This window comes from Saimiri boliviensis, chromosome 11, assembly GCF_048565385.1.
Source record: "Saimiri boliviensis isolate mSaiBol1 chromosome 11, mSaiBol1.pri, whole genome shotgun sequence".
NCBI classification, from domain to species: domain Eukaryota; kingdom Metazoa; phylum Chordata; class Mammalia; order Primates; family Cebidae; genus Saimiri; species Saimiri boliviensis.
The window spans coordinates 44,392,238-44,411,723 of NC_133459.1; the positions used below are offsets into that span (position 1 = coordinate 44,392,238).

A 19,486-nucleotide genomic window follows, 5' to 3' on the forward strand; every position below is an offset into this window, starting at 1 on the left:
TCTCCTGCCTCAGCCTCCTGAGTAGCTGGGATTACAGGCACGTGCCACCATGCCCAGCTAATTTTTTGTATTTTTAGTAGAGACGGGGTTTCACCATGTTGACCAGGATGGTCTTGATCTCTCGACCTCGTGATCCACCCGCCTCCCAAAGTGCTGGGATTACAGGCTTGAGCCACCGCGCCCGGCCCTAAGTTATTTTTTCATTCTGCTCAACTGCTTAATCTCCCTCCCCCCGCCCCCACTTGAGTAAGGGTATTACTCAGCCACTTAGGCTGGAGTACAGTGGTCCTGATCCTGGCTCAGTGCAGCCTCAAACTGCTGGGCTCAAGATATCCTCCCGCATCAGCCTCTCAAGCTACGTTTTTTGTGTGTGTTTCAGAGTCAGGGTCTTATGTTGCTGACGCAGTATTGAACTCCTGACCTCTCTATGATGCTCTCTCATCAGCTTCCTGAATTGTTACAATTACCAGCATAAGCCACTGCACCTAGCTGATCAAACTCCTTTTCTTTACATTTCTTTTTTTTTTTTGAGACTGAGTCTTGCTCTGTTGCCCATGCTGGAGTGTAGTGGTTTGATCTTGGGTCACTGCAACCTCTACCTCCCAGGTTCAAGCGATTCTCCTGCCTCAGCCACCTGAGTAGCTGGGATTACATGCATGTACCACCATGTTCGGCTAATTTTTGTATTTTTAGTAGAGATGGGGTTTCATCATGTTGGTCAGGCTGGTCTCGAACTGACCTCATGATCTGCTCGCCTTGGCCTCCAAAAGTTACTGGGATTACAGGTGTGAGCCACCGTACCCGGCCTTTATATTTTCTTAAACTTTCAATATCATACTCCTCATCTTGCTTTTACCTGATGATTTTGCTTTATGTTTGGTTCTGGATTTTTGTTTGTTCACTGAATAAACTATACAAAGAAAAATTTCTTAACATTGTGCCATTGTTTGTACCCATATATTCTTTCCTTTTGAATGTCTGTTCATGCTCTTTTTCAGCAGTTCTCAAGGTTTTTTTCTTGTATACCCTTGGGTCTCCAGTACTGTTTCAGGAATAATGTAAGATTAAAACTTTACATAGTAGCAAGACTGCCTTTTTATTGTGTTGACCACTGGCACTGATATGCTAGAATAATGGTGGATAAAACTGCTGTTCTCTTAACATAAATCAGGGCAGTGTCAACAAACAGTAATCACTCTTGTGTTCTTCACTGTCACCTTCACTTAGAAAATGGCCATGATGAGGCCGGGCGCGGTGGCTCAAGCCTGTAATCCCAGCACTTTGGGAGGCCGAGGCGGGTGGATCACGAGGTCAAGAGATCGAGACCAGCCTGGTCAACATGGTGAAACCTCGTCTCTACTAAAAATTAGCTGGGCATGGTGGCACGTGCCTGTAATCCCAGCTACTCAGGAGGCTGAGGCAGGAGAATTGCCTGAACTCAGGAGGCGGAGGTTGCGGTGAGCCGAGATCGCGCCATTGCACTCCAGCCTGGGTAACAAGAGTGAAACTCCGCCTCAAAAAAAAAAAAAAAAAGAAAGAAAATGGCCATGATGAAGCACTGCAAACTTAAGTTTATTAATTCTCAGTCCTTGACTACATGGCTTTAAAATAACCTGGTAAAATAGGAATTATGGATGGAGTGCTTCAGCATATCAAAAATAAGTGTGGTTTTCTTTTTTTTCCCCCCTCCAAGATGAGGTTTTGCTGTAGTTGCCCAGCCTGGAGTGCAACGGTGTTATCTCGGCTCACTGTAACCTCTGCCTCCTGGGTTCAGGCACTCTCCTGCCTCAGCCTCCTGAGTAGCTGGGATTACAGATGTGCACCAGCATGCCCAGCTAATTTTTGCATTTTTAGTAGAGATGGGGTTTCACCATGTTGGTCAGGCTGGTCTTGAACTCCTGACCACAGGTGATCCACCCTCCCTGGCCTCCCAAAGGGCTGGGATTACGGGCTTGAGCCACTGCGCCTGGCTGGCACAGTGGTTTTCTCTAGGAAAAGCCCTTGTGTGATTTTAATTAAGAGTTGAGGCGGCGTGTGGTGGCTCATGCCTGTAATCCCCAGCACTTTGGGAGGCCAAGGTGGGTGGATCACGAGGTCAGGAGTTTGAGACCAGCTTGGCCAACGTGGTGAAACTCTGTCTCTACTAAAAATGCAAAAATTAGCCAGGTGTGGTGGCAGACACTTGTAATCTCAGTTACTCGGGACATTGAGGCAGGACAATTGCTTGATCTTGGGAGGCAGAGGTAGCAGTGAGCTGAGATTGCACCATTGCACTCCAGTCTAGGTGACAGAGCAAGACTCCATTGAGGGTGGGGGGGGGGGATTGATTGAGCTACTTTTTTTTTTTTTTTTTTTTTGAGACGGAGTTTCGCTCTTGTTACCCAGGCTGGAGTGCAATGGCGCGATCTCGGCTCACCGCAACCTCCGCCTCCTGGGCTCAGGCAATTCTCCTGTCTCGGCCTCCTGAGTAGCTGGGATTACAGGCACGCGCCACCATGCCCAGCTAATTTTTTGTATTTTTAGTAGAGACGGGGTTTCACTATGTTGACCAGGATGATCTAGATCTCTTGACCTCGTGATCCACCCGCCTTGGCCTCCCAAAGTGCTGGGATTACAGGCTTGAGCCACCGCGCCCGGCCTGAGCTACTTTTTAATGTAAGTTTATTTTTTTTATTTTTTTAATTTTTTTTTTGAGACGGAGTTTCGCTCTTGTTACCCAGGCTGGAGTGCAATGGCACGATCTCGGCTCACTGCAACCTCCGCCTCCTGGGTTCAGGCAATTCTCCTGCCTCAACCTCCTGAGTAGCTGGGATTACAGGCACGCGCCACCATGCCCAGCTAGTTTTTTGTATATTTTAGTAGAGACGGGGTTTCACCATGTTGACCAGGTTGGTCTTGATCTCTCAACCTTGTGATCCACCCGCCTCGGCCTCCCAAAGTGCTGGGATTACAGGCTTGAGCCACCGCGCCCGGCCAATGTAAGTTTATTTACTGGCTTTGTTTTGAAAGAATCTTATTTGAAAGTTTTATTTTTGAAAGAATGACCAACAGACAAACTTTTATTTAGACTTGATATTTAGCAGATGTTTTCTCCACAATGAATACGGTGAGCCTGTCTCTTTAAGGGAAGTAACTGACAGTATCAGGTGCCAGTGATAGAATGTGAACTTTCATATGAAAAATAGAAATTTTGGGTAAGTTATCAATTGCTGTTGTGAGACTGACAGTATCCTAATACTTTATGACTGTTCTGATGAAATTGATTTTTAAGTTGTGGTAAAATACACATAATATAAAAAGTTAGTGTCAAATACGTTCACATTGTTGTACACCCAATCTTATCTTACAAATCTGAAACTATTACCCATTAAGCAGCTTACTCTTTCTCCTATAGCCCCTGGCAGCCACCATTCTGCTTTCTGTCTGTCTGACTTTGGCTGCTTTAGGCACCTCATATAAATGGAATAATAGAATGTTTATCCTTTTGTGACTGGCTTATTTCACTTAGCATAGTGTTCTTAACATTCCTCCATGTTGTGGTGTCTCAGAATTTCCTTGCTTTTATTGTGAGTACTGCTGCTATGACCATGGGTTTATGTAATCATTTATAAGTAGATCCAGAATACAAGATAGACTGGTTTTTAATGTATCAGTATGAGGAGTTCATCAGTGTTCTCAGATTGTACAGTACAACTAACCTTTAAGAGATTATCACTTGTTGGCCTGGTAGAGTGGCTCATGCCTGCAATCCCAGCACTTCGGGAGGCCAAGGCTTCGGATCACTTGAGGTCAGGAGTTTGAGAACAGCCTGGTCAACATGGTGAAACTGTCTCTACTAAAAATACAATAAGTAGCTGGGTATGGTGGCGCCTACCTGTAATCCCAGCTACTCCGGAGGCTGAGGCAGGAGAATTGCCTGAACCCAGGAGGCGGAGGTTGCGGTGAGCCGAGATCGCGCCATTGCACTCCAGCCTGGGTAACAAGAGCGAAACTCCGTCTCAAAAAAAAAAAAAAAAAAAAAGTCATGTTAACATGTACCATTTTAAAATATTTAAAATTATTTATTTTAGTTTTAATTTCAGTATGGTGGATACTGATATAACTTGCATACACAGAGACTTTTGGGGGACTTCAGTAATGTAACGGTGTAAAGCAGGCATCCCCCTGAGGCCATTTATCCTCCCCCACCCGCCGCACTTCAGGAAGGGGCACCTCTTTCATTGGTGGTCAGTGAGAGGAGCACAGTATGTGGCGGCCCTCCAACGGTCTGAGGGACAGTGAACTGGCCCCCTGTGTAAAAAGTTTGGGGACTCCTGGTGTAAAGGATCCTGATACCAAAGTTTCTTTGCTCTTACATAACATCATCATCTCCATTTGTTCACAAAATCCCACTCATCATTTTCTTAAGAATAGAGCTCCTGTAGTTCTCTATGCAACAATACTACTCTTGTTTCCTATGAGATAAGTTGTATCAACCCACTAGGTATCACCGGGTTTAACTGTTGACTCCTCATACCTCCCTTCATCTATTACCTCACATCAATTTCTTTGACAGGAGAATATTTAACAGGTGTCTACTCTTTCTCTACTTCCTCTTTTGTTAATTGAAGCTTCAAGTTTTTCTCTGTCGTTCTACTAAAATAGTCTTGTTTGTGGTCATTAACACCACCCATATTCCTTACTCTAGTAGTCATCTCTCAGCTGAGTTAAGGTTTTTTTTTTTTAAGTAGTCCTATTGTCTGAGTTAATCTTGTCATTGGGAATTGACCCAATCCATTACTCCCATTACTTTATTTTCTTTCCTTTGTTGTTGTTGTTTGTTTTTGTTTGTTTGAGATGGAGTCTGTCACTCAGCCTGGAGTGCAATGGTGCAATCTTGGCTCACTGCAACCTCTGCCTCCTGCGTTCAAGCAGTTCTGCTGTCCCAGCCTCCCCAGTAGCTGGTATTACAGGTGTGCACCACCATGCCTGGCTAATTTTTGTATTTTTAGTAGAGACGGGTTTCACCATGTTGGTCAGCCCCTGCACCCAGTTCTGTTACTTTACTTCATATTATTTTCTTGTCTCTTTTCCTTTACTGACTTTTCCCCCAAACCCTTATTCTTACCTACATTTAAATGTTGGAAGGCTTCCTACTAATGAAGAGGTCTCAGTCCTACCTCTTCATTAGTAGCCACTCCATATGTATTCTCCCTGTTAAGTCCTGTGGCTTTAAGCACCTGAATCCCATTTGTATCTGTAGTCCCCACATATCTCCCCAAAATTTTCCCTTATAATATCTTGGAGGTCTAATAGGGATCTTAGAATTAACATATCCAAAGCTAAATACTGTACAGTAATCGATTGCCTTGTTCCTCACTGGATTTTCCTTCAACTGACTTTTTCTCAGTAAATGGCAATGTTCTAGAATTTTGAATCTAGATTGTGTAGATTTGAATCACTGACTGCCATTAATACTCAGTTTTCCATATGTAAAGTGGGGGTAATGATTCGACAATTTTATGAGGTTTGGATCCTAGAATTTAAATGTAGGTAAAAGTTCTACATAGTTCATTAATAACACTTAATACCAGTTGGCTAGGCCATAAAACGTTTGCTTGATCTCTCTTTCATTCAAGAAATTACATATCTAGGCTATTAGTACATTGTAAAGTATATTCAGAACCTAATCCTCTGTAATACTCTTCAGGTTCTTGTCTAGATTCTTATGGTTTCCTTCTTTCGTTTCTTATGGAAAAGGAATTTTTTGTTTTTGTTTTTGTTTTTTAAAGACCTGGAGTGCAGTCGTATAATCTTGGCTCACTGTAACCTCTGCCTCCTGGGTTCAAGCAATTCTCCTGCCTCAGCCTCCCTAGTAGCTGGGACTACAGGTGTGTGCCACTATGCCCAGCTAATTTCTTTATTTTTAGTAGAGATGAGGTTTCACCATGTTGGCCAGGATGGTCTCGATCTCCTGACCTCGTGATCCGCCCACCTTGACCCCACAAAGTGCTAGGATTACAGGCATGAGCCACCATGCCCCACCAGGCGACCTTTTTAAATTTATTTTTTTGACATAGGGTCTTGCTCTGTTGCTCAGGCTGGAGTGTAGTGGTGTGATCATAGTTCACTGCAGCCTTGAGTTCCTGGGCTCAGACAGTCCTCCTGCCTCAGCCTCCCAAGTAGCTGGGACTGCAGGTGCACACCAGGATGTCAGCTAATTTTGATATTTTCCTGTAGAGATGCTAGTCTGGAACTCCTGGGCTCAAGTGATCATCCCACCTTGGCCTCCCAAAGTGCTGGGATTGTAGGTAGGAGCCACCTGCCTTAGACTTTATTTCTAACTGGTTTTCTCCCCAATTCTATTCTTGTTCTGTCTTAAAGTCTATTCTAATGTGATGCTACCCTCTCCCTCTTTCTCTTTATTTCCCATATTTCTTCCCCAGCTTACTCTAGCTGGAAAATTTTTCTGTTTCTCAAGTATTTTAAGCAAACTTCTTTAAGCTTTGAACTTATTGTTGCCTCTGCCCTAGAGTGCTTTTTCCCTCCCTGTATTTCTTTGGGGCTTGCCTTCTTAAAGTCTTTGCTTCAATTTGACATTGTCTATGTGTTCTTAGTTCACTCTTGTTATAATCAGTGTCTTGAATTGTGCCCAGCAATATTAGGTGCCCAAGTATTGTTGATTGAATTAAGAAGAGCAATTATCCTTCCAAATAATTTGGTTTCCATTAATGGAACTGCCCCAGGATTTTCTTAAAGCTGTAAGAAACATTAAATGAAGGTGTAATTAACACACAGGAAACTGCATATAACTTTAAAGTAACAATTACGAGTTTTTATATATATACACTTGTAAACCATTATCACAATCAAGATAATGAGTGTATTCATCACCTCAAAGTTTCCTCATGTGCCTTTGTACTTCATTCCCTCCCCAGCAACCATTAATCTGCTTTCTGTCACTGAAGATGGGTTGCATTTTGTAGACTATTATCTAAATAGAATCATACAGTAAGTACTGTTTCTTTTTGTGGTTATTTTGATTCAGCACAATTATTTTGTGATTCATCCATGTTACCACATGTATTAATAGTACATTGTTGTTAGTGAATGATATTTCATTATGTAGAATTTGTCCATTTGGGTTTCCAGTTTTTGGCATACAAAAAAAGCTGCTGTGAATATTTGTGTGCAAGGCTTTGTATGGGCATTCATTTCCATTTTTGCGGTTCATACCTAGGAGTAGAATGGCAAGATAATATGGCTGGTATATATCTAAGAAACTCCAAAACTGTTTTCTGAAGTGATTCTACCATTATATTCTTTCTAGCAGTGTTTAAGAGTTCTAGTTGCTCTACATCGTCATCATCACTTGAGTCAGTCTTTAACATTTTAGCCCTTACAGTGAGTATAACAGTACCTTATTGTGGGTTTAGTTAGTAGTTTTTTGAGTGATGAGTAATACTGACATCTTTTCATGTGCTTATTTGCCATCCTTGTATCTTTGATGACATGTTTGTTAAAATCTTTGCCCCCTTTGTATTGGATTGTTAATTTTATTGTGCTCTAAGAGTTATGTATTCAAGTCCTTTCTCAGAAGTTTTGCATATATTTTCTCCCAGTTTGGCTTAAAACAGTGTTTCAAAAAGCAAACATTCTTCATTTTAGTGGTTTGTCTGGTTTATTGATTTTTTTTCTCTTGTTAATAGTTTGTGCTGCTTTCATATTTAAAAAGTCTTTGCCAAACCCAAAGTCACTAAGATATTCTTCTGTATATTTTTGTAGAAATTTTATCGTTTAAATCTTTTTTTTTTTTTTTTGAGATGGAATCTCACTCTGTCACCGAGGTTGGAGTGCAGTGGCGCGATCTCAGCTCACCGCAACCACCGCCTCCTGGGTTCAATCAATTCTTCTGTCTCAGCCTCCCAAGTAGCTGGGATTACAGGCGCCTGCCACCAAGACCAGCTAATTTATGTGTATTTTTACTAGAGACAGGGTTTCACCATGTTGGTCAGGATGGTCTTGATCTCTTTGTCATCCACCTGCCTCGGCCTCCCAAAGTGCTGGGATTACAGGTGTGAGCTACCGTGCCTGGCCGGTTTAAATCTTATATTTAGAAAGCCTATGATCCATTTCAAATTAATTTTTGTATGAGGTATAATAGCTGAAGTTCACTTTATTGCATGTGGATTTATAGTCACTGCAGCACCATTTGTTGGAAAGATTATCCATTCCCAATTGCATTGTCTTGGTACCTTTGTCAGAATTTCAGTTAGTCATATATTTGTGGATCTATTTTTGTACTCTGTGTTCTATCTGATCCATTTGCTTTGCTTTATGGGAATACTACATTGTCTTAATCTTAAAATCACTGCCTCTTGCCCTGTTTACCTAAATACTTCTTAATTTTAATATTTCTTTTAGCTAGTACAGTTTGTATGAATTTATGATTCTTTTATGATGCCTTTTTTGTTGTTTTATTGGCAAATATTTATAGTAACATACAATACAGGCTTTGTGAGTAGATGAGGCATTATGAGAAAATACTCTAGTCAAGTTTCTGAGAATGTTGCCTTTAAGATTTCTTTTGGTTTTGCGATGGTAAATACGTGTTATCCAGGCCTTGCCAGAGTAGTCCAAAAGTTTAAAAAAATTAAACTATTGTTCAAATGTAATAGGTATTCAGAAAATATTGATTTAAACAGTACTTGACACTATAAAAAAAAAATCTTTTTTTTTTTTGCAGTCTGGATGTGGATAGTGAAGCTAAGAAATTACTGGGTTTAGGACAGAAACATCTGGTGATGGGGGATATTCCAGCAGCTGTCAATGCATTCCAGGAAGCAGCTAGTCTTTTGTAAGTATTGTATATTTTGCTATGATGTAATATTATGTTCCTAATAAACCTTGAGTTATAAAAGATTGTTTAATAGGGAAAAAGCATGAAGAGCAAGAGTTTAAAAACATTTGATTAGCTGGGCATGGTGGCTCATGCCTGTAATCCTAGCACTTTGGGAGGCCGAGGTGGGTGGATCACCTGAGGTGAGGATTTCAAAACCAGCCTGGCCATCATGGTGAAACCCCATCTTTTTAAAAAAACCAAAACAAAACAAAACAGATTTGATTATTTTTCATTTAGTTTGTATCACTAACTGTAGGTGTAAAACCTAAATGTCACCTAGCAATTCTACCCTTTCATTTTCCTGATTAACGTAACTTACATTTCAGTCATCACAAATTTGGGTGACTACACCTTGGCCTGGTTTGTCCAGGACTTACCCCCGCCACACCCTCTCCACCCCTGACTTTTTTGAGACAGTCTCTTGTCACCCAGGCTGAAGGGCAGTGGGATGCTCTCATACTCACTTCCCAGGTTCAATTTATCCCCCTATGGACAACAGGTGTGTTCCACTATGCCCAGCTAATATTTGTATTTTCTTTGTAGAGATGGTATTTGTATTTTCTTTGTAGAGATGGGGTTTCCCCAAATTGCCCAGGCTGGTCTCAAACTCTTGGGCTTAAGGAATTTGTCTGCCTTGGCCTCCCAAAGTGCTTTGTAAAGGGATTGCAGGCATGAGCCACTGAGCCCAGCCTGGCTTTCCCAATTGTGAACACTGGAAATTCTATGTCTGTGGAAACCCTTTAGGCCCAAGGAAGTCATGATTGATAGTGCTGTTATTAGCACAACATTTTTCATACATCTTTGGCACATTTTTCTTTTTTTTTTTTTTTTTTTTTTGAGACAGAGTTTTGCTCTTGTTACCCAGGCCGGAGTGCAATGGCGCGATCTCGGCTCATCGCAACCTCCGCCTCCTGGGTTCAGGCAATTCTCCTGCCTCAGCCTCCTGAGTAGCTGGGATTACAGGCACGTGCCACCATGCCCAGCTAATTTTTTGTATTTTTAGTAGAGACGGGGTTTCACTATGTTGACCGGGATGGTCTCGATCTCTTGACCTCGTGATCCACCCGCCTCGGCCTCCCAAAGTGCTGGGATTACAGGCTTGAGCCACCGCGCCCGGCAGATTTTTCATACATTCTTAGCATTGTTGCAGTTGCTTAGAAGTTGGTCGCTAAACATTGTTTTTAGTGCTTTTACATATATTATTTAGTTCTTTCAGTAGCTCTTTTAACAAACAGTTATTAACATTCCCATTTGACAGATGAGAAAACTAAGGGACTTTGAGACTAATTTGTCTAAGGTCTCACAGTTAGTTATTGGTTAAAGATAGTATTTGAACCCAGGCAGAACAACTCCAGGTATTCTGCTCTTTACATCATGCCTTTCTGTGGGCCTTAATCATCTTCTAGGTCCCAGCTAAAGGTCCTTTAACTATTCTGGTCCATATTGACATCTTGTAGTAGGAGGAATACCTGTTTTAATACCTAAATTATATTACCAATTATAGCACAGTATGTCGCTTAGGATATATGTTGATAAAGAGCATACAGGATTTTCATGCATCGTTTCTTAACGTCCTTTTGATCTTGACTTGAAAGCAAGAGGGATATTGGTTTCTTTGGAAGGAGTATGTCATGGAAGAAATATTAATTTATAACTGAAGAACTAGAACTAAATGTTTTAGACTAGATGTTAATTCAGATTTTAAATGTTTATTCTCTTTGTAGAGGTAAGAAGTATGGAGAGACAGCTAATGAGTGTGGAGAAGCCTTCTTTTTCTATGGGAAATCACTTCTGGAGTTAGCAAGGTATGGATGTTGTATTTACAAACTGAAGTTTCCTTGTTAAGATTATTTACCAGCTTTGAGATTTAGCCAAGCAAGATTGCCTAGAGAGTTTTGAAGGAGCTCGAAGTAGTGTTGGAAGTTGTGAATGGCACTTGATGCAATTAGTAGTTATATTTAAGTTTTGACTTTTTGAGTCATTAGAAGGAAAGATTATCCAATAGTGAATGATCCAAAGTTCAATACAGAGAATCTTTATTTTTCTTTTCTTTTTTTTTTTTGTGAGACAGAGTTTCACTCTTGTTACCCAGGCTAGAGTGCAATGGCGCGATCTCGGCTCACCGCAACCTCCGCCCCCTGGGTTCAGGCAATTCTCCTGTCTCAGTCTCCTGAGTAGCTGGGATTACAGGCACGCGCCACCATGCCCAGCTAATTTTTTGTATTTTTAGTAGAGACGGGGTTTCACCATGTTGACCAGGATGGTCTCGATCTCTTGACCTCGTGATCCGCCCGCCTCGGCCTCCCAAAGTGCTGGGATTACAGGCTTGAGCCACCGCGCCCGGCCCGAGAATCTTTATTTTTATTTATTTATTTTTGAGACAGAGTTTCGCTCTTGTTGCCCAGGCTGGAGTGCAATGGTGCTATCTTGGCTCACCACAGCCTCTGCCTCCCGGGGTCAAGCAGTTCTCCTTCCTCAGAGTCCCAAGTAGCTAGGATTACAGCCATGTGCCACCATGTCTGGCTAATTTTATATATATATATTTTTTTGAGACGGAATTTCGCTCTTGTTACCCAGGCTGGAGTGCAATGTCGCGATCTCGGCTCACCGCAACCTCCGCCTCCTGGGTTCAGGCAATTCTCCTGCCTCAGCCTCCTGAGTAACTGGGATTACAGGCACACGCCACCATGCCCAGCTAGTTTTTTGTATTTTTAGTAGAGACGGGGTTTCACCATGTTGACCAGGATGGTCTCGATCTCTTGACCTCGTGATCTGCCCGCCTCGGCCTCCCAAAGAGCTGGGATTACAGGCTTGAGCCACCGCTCCCGGCCTTAGTTTTTTGTATTTTTAGTAGAGACAGGGTTTCACCATGTTGACCAGGATGGTCTCGATCTCTTGACCTCGTGATCCACCCGCCTCGGCCTCCCAACGTGCTGGGATTACAGGCTTGAGCCACCGCGCCCTGCTTTAATTTTATATTTTTAGTAGAGGTGGGGTTTCTCCATGTTGGTCAGGCTGGTCTTGAACTCCCAACCTCAGCTGATCCACCCGCCTTGGCCTCCCAAAGTGCTGGGATTATAGGTGTGAGCCACTGCGCCCAGTTTAGAGTGAGAATCTTTAAAAGCACCCTGAGCTAGCTCAAAACAAGGACTGAAAAGAGTGACAACTGGAAAGAACTAGCATGTAATACTGTTGAAAATAAACTCTTTCTATTGAAAAGGTCTTGGCTATGTTCTACTAGAATTTATTAACCAGAGTAAGTTCTGTTGAGGGTATGTACAAACTAGGAAATGATGTCATTAACAGAACTGTTAATCTCAGTTCTGGTGAGAGAGAGAGAGAGAGAGAGTGTGTTTGTGTTTTTGTTTTAAGACAAAGCCTTTTTTGGCCCAGGCTGGAGTGCAGTGGTGTGATCTCAGCTTGCTGCATCCTCCATCTTGTGGGTTCAAGCGATTCTCCTGCCTCAGCCTCTCTAGTAGCTGGGATTACAGGCATGTGCCACCATGCTCAACTAATTTTTGTATTTTTAGTATAGACGGAGTTTCACTATGTTAGTTGGGCTGGTCTCGAACTCCTGACCTCAGGTAATCAGCCTGCCCTGGCCTCCCAAAGTGCCGGGATTACAGGCCTGAGCCACAGTGCTGTGGTTCACGCCTGTAATCCCGGCACTTTGGGAGGCGGGAAAAACAAACAAACAAAAAATCCCAGCACTTTGGGAGGAGAAAAAAAAATTTTTTTTCTAAGACAAAAAATATAGGACTATATTTTTTGTCTTAGAAAAAATTGTTAGGTTCTAGCCATCAAACCTTTGGTGCTTTCTCCTCTTGTTCTTCTAGAATGGAGAATGGTGTGTTGGGAAACGCCTTGGAAGGTGTGCATGTGGAAGAGGAAGAAGGAGAAAAAACAGAAGATGAATCTCTAGTAGAAAATAATGATAACATAGATGGTATGTAGAGTTGCATGTGACATTCAAGAGATGCGACATTGTATATTTCTTGTATACAAGTGGTGGAAACAGGGCTCTACCTGTCCTGGATGGTCTCTCCTAAGATGCTTGGGGTGATGCCTGCATCTGGTGGAGATTGCAGTAGGGGTAGCTGATTACTGAAACTCACAGCAGGTTTTCATAAGAGAATAACTTAATTTCTTAAGTGAATCTGGTTATTTCAATTGGGGGTTTTTAAACCAAAAAGATAAAAAGCAAAATTAAATTGGTGTTTTAAATACTATTACAACCTTAAATATTTTTGCAATGCAGATTTTTTTAAACAGCCTGTGCAGTTCAGTTATTTTAATAGCGGTACTTTTAGAGCCCTTTTACATTTTTTAATGTCTATGAAATTTATATATAATTTCTAAGCTGAATTTGGCTACTAGAGTTTTACATACCAGATGGGGGAGAATGAAAAGCTTAGCATCTCTTACCTAACTGGTAATCGGAATGCTCAAGTAAAACAGTATCTAGTTTAACAAGCTTGGGTTTCTTTTGCAGTAAGTCGCTCTGCTAGCTGGGACGTTCCCTTTCCTTTTCTCTAGGGGGCAGATAATTTTTAGGCCATCTGCTAAAACTTGGTAGGCTTTTTGAGGGTTTAAAGGGAATGTATTTTTAGTTTCCATTTATGCCTTTATCATTAAACTCGAAGACATGTTTATGCTTCATGTTCTTTAACCATGTAGAGGAAGCAAGGGAAGAGTTGAGAGAACAGGTTTATGACGCCATGGGAGAAAAAGAAGAAGCCAAAAAAACAGAAGACAAGTCTTTGGCAAAGCATGAAATTGATAAAGAACAGGAGAGTGAAATGGAGAAGGGTGGAAGAGAAGATATGGAGATAAGTGAATCTGCAGAGGAGCCACAGGAAAAAGTTGACTTGACTCTAGATCGGTTAACTGAAACCTCTGAAGAGGCAAGAGGAGCAGCACCAGAAGGACCGAATGAAGCTGAGGTCCCTTCTGGGAAGCCAGAACAGGAAATACCAGATGCTGAGGAAGAACAGTCAGTTTCTGGAACTGATGTCCAGGAGGAGTACAGAGAAAAAGGAGGTCAGGAGAAGCAGGGAGAGGTAATTGTAAGCGTAGAGGAGAAGCCAAAAGAAGGTTCAGAAGAGCAGCCTATGGTGACTGTAGAAAAGCAGGGCACTGCAGTGGAGGTAGAAGCAGAGTCTTTAGACCCGACAGTCAAGCCAGTGGATGTGGGCGGGGACAAGCCAGAGGAGGAGGTAGTTACCTCTGAAAATGATGCAGGAAAGGTAGTTCTTGAGCAGCTGGTAGGTCAAGAAGTGCCATCTGCTGAAGAGTTGCCAGAGGTGACAACAGAGGCTGCAGAGGCCTCAGTTGTAGAGGTTGGATCAGAAGTCTCTGAAAAGCCTGGGCAGGAGGCTACAGTTGTCCCTAAAGATGGTGCAGTCAATGGACCGTCAGCTGTAGGAGATCAGACTTCTGTTGAACCACAGACTTCTATAGAAAGACTGACAGAAACAAAAGATGGCTCAGGACTAGAGAAGGTCAGGGCAAAGCTGGTTCCTAGTCAGGAGGAGACTAAGCTGTCTGTAGAAGAGTCTGAGGCAGCTGGAAATGGGGTTGATACCAAGGTAGCCCAGGGAGCTACTGAGAAATCACCTGAAGACAAAGTTCAGATAGCTGCTAATGAAGAGACACAAGAGAGAGAAGAACAGATGAAAGAGGGTGAAGGTAACCGGGATATGCAAGAGCTGCAGTGGGTGGAGTACATTCTGGATTTGACTCACTAATTATGGGTAAAAGTCAGCCTTCCATTCAGGATTTTCCGTCTGCCTTTGGATTAGGAAAGGGCTAAATGAAAAAGGGGGTAGTTTAAGAAGGTTGTGACAGTCAAGTAAGTTAAATCAAAAGCAGCAAGTCTAGCTGGCTTATAAACTAACACTTTTACTAACTGCAAAATAGGTCTTCTGTGATTTCTGAGACTTGGCTAGCTATTAGTAACTTGTTGCAGCATACTAGCCAATAAAGTGGGACGGAAAAGGTAGATGAGGGGAGGGGTGGGCTAGGCTGGCAGAGAATGCTGAATGGATGTTCACTTGCATGCCTCTGGATTTTTAAATTTATTGTTCACATAACTCCTTTTCTGTGCATTAGGAAGCAGGAACAGCAGTAGAATCCACTGAATTGGTACACTGAAGCAGGCATGCCATTTTAATTGAATGTTGTATCACCAGAGTTAAAGAATTCTGTTGCCCTTCTCTACGTTTAAGTCTTCAGGAAGTGTTTAGAGCCTTATTCATATGAGTTAAAACAGGCCTTCCACCTTCCTCAAGGCAACAAAAAACATAACCATTAGCTCTCTTGCTGCTTTTCTTCCTCATTTCATGCTTGCTTTGGCTGCTAAACTCAATTTTTTCTTACTTAGAATTTTATAAAGCGTGGATGCTTTCTATAGTGCTATTGGTCTAATTGTGATTAAATTTCATCAAGATGTATAAACCTCTATTCCATAATTGGCACGTCTGACTTGTGCTATCATTTGAGGATTCTACTGTATATAAGGTTCATCTAACATTGGCATTAATAACCACAGGTATATTCCAACTAATTTGTTACTTTTTGTAATTGCCAGACTATTTCAAGAGTTCTCTTTAAGTTTTAGATTTTCAGAGACCCATCTTCAGTACTTGGAGCTCATTCTGGTAAACTTCCTTCTACCTATGTGCAAGTCCCTGTACTCCAGCTAGCACAGGCTCAGTAACTGGAAGTGAATTGGCTAAAATGGTAGCACCATTGTGTTTGTCATTGAGCTTTAGGAGTTCTTTATAGAAAAAACAAAACAAAATTCCTATGTCTTAATCTTAATGATTGTGAGCAAGGATGGTAAAAAGCTCTGCTAACTGGCTCTCTTAAAGACCTTGAATGATAAGCTACAATAGAGATGTCATAGTCCCCTACAGTTTGTTCAAAAAGTAGTTGGATCATAATTAACATTGTTAGAGCTCTCTCACATGAATTACATCTGATTCTAAAACAATACCATGTGGTAGGTAGTGTTGCTCAAGTTACAATGATGAGGTTGAGGTTTAAAGGTTACATGACTTGTTTAGGGTCATAGTACTGAATCCGAACCTAGATCTGCCTTGAATATATTATTCTTCCCAAGTTGCTGCATGCACATCGGAGAAGGCAGTATTTATCCCTTCCCTATACCCACTTAGAAATTTTGTCATGGGCTAGCATGGTTGCTCACAGCTGTAATCCCAGCACTTTTGGAGGCTGAGGTGGGCGGATGACAAAGTCAGGAGTTCGAGACCAGCCTGGCCAGCACGGTGAAACCCCATCTCTACTAAAAATACACACACGAAAAATTAGCTGGGTATGGTGGCAGGCACCTGTAGCCCCAGCTACTTGGGAGGCTGAGGTAGGAGAATTGCTTGAACCCAGGAGGTGGAGGTTGCAGTGAGCTGAGATTGTGCCACTGCACTCCAGCCTGGGCAACACAATGAGAGACTGTCTCCAAAAAAAAAAAGAAATTTTGTCATTTATTAATAAAAATTACTATCTTTTAAAAGTCCCAAGCTTTTCATATACTGTATCTTTTGGCATTATATATCCGATATTGTTCTGCTTGTAAAGACAATATAGTTTTCCTTATTTTACAAAAGAACAAATGGGAGAAAGGAGTTTAATTAAATTGTCCTAGTCACACAGTAAGAAGGCTGGGTACCCAGACAACTGGCTTGAATACCCAACCACTTACTTTCTGTGCTTTGTCTTTATGTGGCAGCACCATTCTGCAGAAATCTTACAGGCAGTTTTGTTTTTATCTTCACTGAAAAATTAAAACCCGGCCGGGCGCGGTGGCTCACGCCTGTAATCCCAGCACTTTGGGAGGCTGAGGTGGGTGGATCACGAGGTCAAGAGATCGAGACCATCCCGGTCAACATGGTGAAACCCCGTCTCTACTAAAAATATAAAAAATTAGCTGGGCATGGTGGCGCATGCCTGTAATCCCAGCTACTCAGGAGGCTGAGGCAGGAGAATTGCCTGAACCCGGGAGGCGGAGGTTGCGGTGAGCTGAGATCGCGCCATTGCACTCCAGCCTGGGTAACAAGAGTGAAACTCCGTCTCAAAAAAAATAAAAAAATTAAAACCCCATTTACTGCCACCTCTTGACTTTTTGCCATGTCTTGTGCTGTACATACCCTTCTAATGAAGATAATTGGTCTGTTTTTCTCTTTGAATCGGGGTCTTGCTCGTTTGCCAGGCTGGAGTGCAGTGGTGTTGCAATCATGGGCTTACTACAGCCCAAACTCCTATGCCCAAGCCATCCTCCTGCCTCAGCCTCTTGAGCAGCTGGCACTACAGGTATGCATCATCATGCCCAGCTGTTTTCCCTCCTCTTCCCTCCCCTCCCCTTCTTGACGGTGCTTCACTCTTGTCACCCAGGCTGGAGTGCAGTGATGTGATCTCAGCTTACTGCAGCCTCTACCTCCCAGGTTCAAGTGATTCTCCTGCCTCATCCTCCCGAGTAGCTGGGATTACAGGCACATGCCCCCCAGGCCCAACTGATTTTTTTGTATTTTTAGTAGAGATGGGGGTTTCAGTATATTGGCCAGGCTGGTCTCAAATTCCTGTCCTCAGATGATTCATTTGCCTTGGCCTAACAAAGTTTTGGGATTACAGGTGTGAGCCATCATGCCTAGCCCATCATACATCTTTTTTTTTTTTTTTTGTATTTTTAGTAGAGACAGGCTTTCATCAGGTTGGCCAGGATGGTCTTGGTCTCCTGACCTTGTGATCCACCTGCCTCAGCCTCCCAAAATGCTGGGATTACAGGTGTGAGCCATTGTGTCTGGCCTATCTTTTCATCCAAATTTCCAAGTGGGTCTGGGCCTAGTTTCCAAACTTTAGACCAGATGAGTGGTTTTATTAACTCTGCCCATCCTCTAGCTGAATATGCAGAAAAGCTGAACTAGATGTATATATTTAGTATAATTAACAGAAAAATAAATACTCATCTTACCAATCTGTAGGAAAAATTAAATTGATACTATTTATCCTCTTATCTGGTATCTCTTCCTACTCATACCAGAATACTAGAAGACAACCTCTAATTTAGAAAATATCTTAATTACTTCAAAGTTTTACATTAAAATTTTAAAGTTCCTATAATTACCTCAGAGTTATATTATTGGTTTCTCTTGAGGAATCTACACTATCCTCAAAGAATGGTAGAGAGCTAACTTAAGGAGAAGGTCATTGCCATTACTTTAAAATCTTTTCCCACCTGTACTCAGTTACCAATGGCAATGCCCTGATGCCCCCAGTAAAGAAATTTGTTGAAATATTTTCTGAGCTTCTTTTTAGCTGCTGCTGATAAAAATCCTTTAACCCGACATTATTACTCTTAAGGCCTAATTGCCATATTTATATTCCCATGGTAGGGTGTTTGGGGATAGTATTTGAACTCTTTTGCTGGTGTTAAAAATGCTTAATGAAAGATGGCAGAGAGAGGCACATTATATCCAGTTCATGAATTGTTTATATCAACAAAAAGCCCATTTTGCTCACTTAACATTGTTGATTTGTCTTATCACTGACAGTAGAGCTATTGATAGAAGCCTAACCTTTAGATGGTTGACTTGTGAGTGTATTCAGTATGGTAAAATATACAGGAGTAAAATAGGGGTTATAGTATTCCTTACTCAAATTCTGTATGTGCTAGAGCTGGCTGGAGGCTGTGGCATGCTCATTGGTGCAGGTTGGTAAGGACTATGCTTTTTGCTCCACAGCTCAGTTGTGGGAAAGCTAGTCTCTTGAGCATTCTTGATCAGAATGGACTGGAATAATTTAACTTTTGGTAAAAAGTTATTTTCTCAGGCTGTTAGTATTATCTAATGAGTGGCTTAAAGACACCAGAAACACTGACTAAGGTCTCCACTTGCTTCTGGCTGAATGGATGGGAGCTTCTAGCCAGTGAAGAAGAGGCAGTAGCCAATGTGTCTTATTCTGAATGGTCCAGGTTGACTTTTATAAGAGAAACACTCAGCCTTTTAACTGCTGAAGGTCTGACCCATACACTATAAGATACACATTCCTAGTCTAAGTTACATTTGAATTAGACTGCACCTACTGACAGTATATTCACTTCAGGTGTTAACTCACTTGGATTAGCATCTGGCCTATCCTATCTCTGAATATAGGTTGACACGTGTATTGGAATGTCTGAGTAGTCAGAAGATACTCTTAGTTACATTCTCAATACTGAGGAATTTTTACTTCTAGAAACTGAAGGCTCAGAAGAAGATGATAAAGAAAATGATAAGGCTGAAGAAATGCCAAACGATTCAGTCCTTGAAAACAAGGTACATTGTTAGCCACTCAGTACTATTGTCAGCCTTTTTCCTTTTTGGGGAGACAGGAGCTCACTTTGTTGCCTAGGCTGGATTGCAGTGGGGTGATCATGATCATGGCTCACTGCAGCCTAGACCCTCTGGGCTTAAGTAATCCCTTCACGTCAGCCACTCAAGTAGCTGGGACTACAGGCTTATGCCAACATGGCCAGCTAATTTGCAGGACTGTAGCTTAACTAGTTTAGGCACGATGATTATTTTTTAAAGAGATAGAATCCCTGTTTCTGTT

At 41.9% G+C, this 19,486-nt stretch overlaps 1 protein-coding gene across 5 annotated transcripts in view; it reads left to right on the forward strand.

The window, feature by feature from the left end:
* The window catches only part of NASP (nuclear autoantigenic sperm protein), a 57,909-nt gene that overhangs the window by 29,321 nt on the left and 9,102 nt on the right, over nucleotides 1-19,486 (forward strand). For 3 of the 5 annotated variants that reach the window (XM_074380725.1, XM_074380724.1, XM_074380723.1), the window contains exons 3-8: nucleotides 6,918-6,990; nucleotides 8,726-8,836; nucleotides 10,606-10,686; nucleotides 12,718-12,827; nucleotides 13,559-14,569; nucleotides 19,130-19,209. In XM_074380725.1, coding sequence (XP_074236826.1) covers nucleotides 6,918-6,990; nucleotides 8,726-8,836; nucleotides 10,606-10,686; nucleotides 12,718-12,827; nucleotides 13,559-14,569; nucleotides 19,130-19,209 — 1,466 coding nt within the window. The remainder of the gene's footprint in view (nucleotides 1-6,917; nucleotides 6,991-8,725; nucleotides 8,837-10,605; nucleotides 10,687-12,717; nucleotides 12,828-13,558; nucleotides 14,570-19,129; nucleotides 19,210-19,486) is intronic. The other 2 variants (XM_039473945.2, XM_074380726.1) reach the window with 2 other exon arrangements.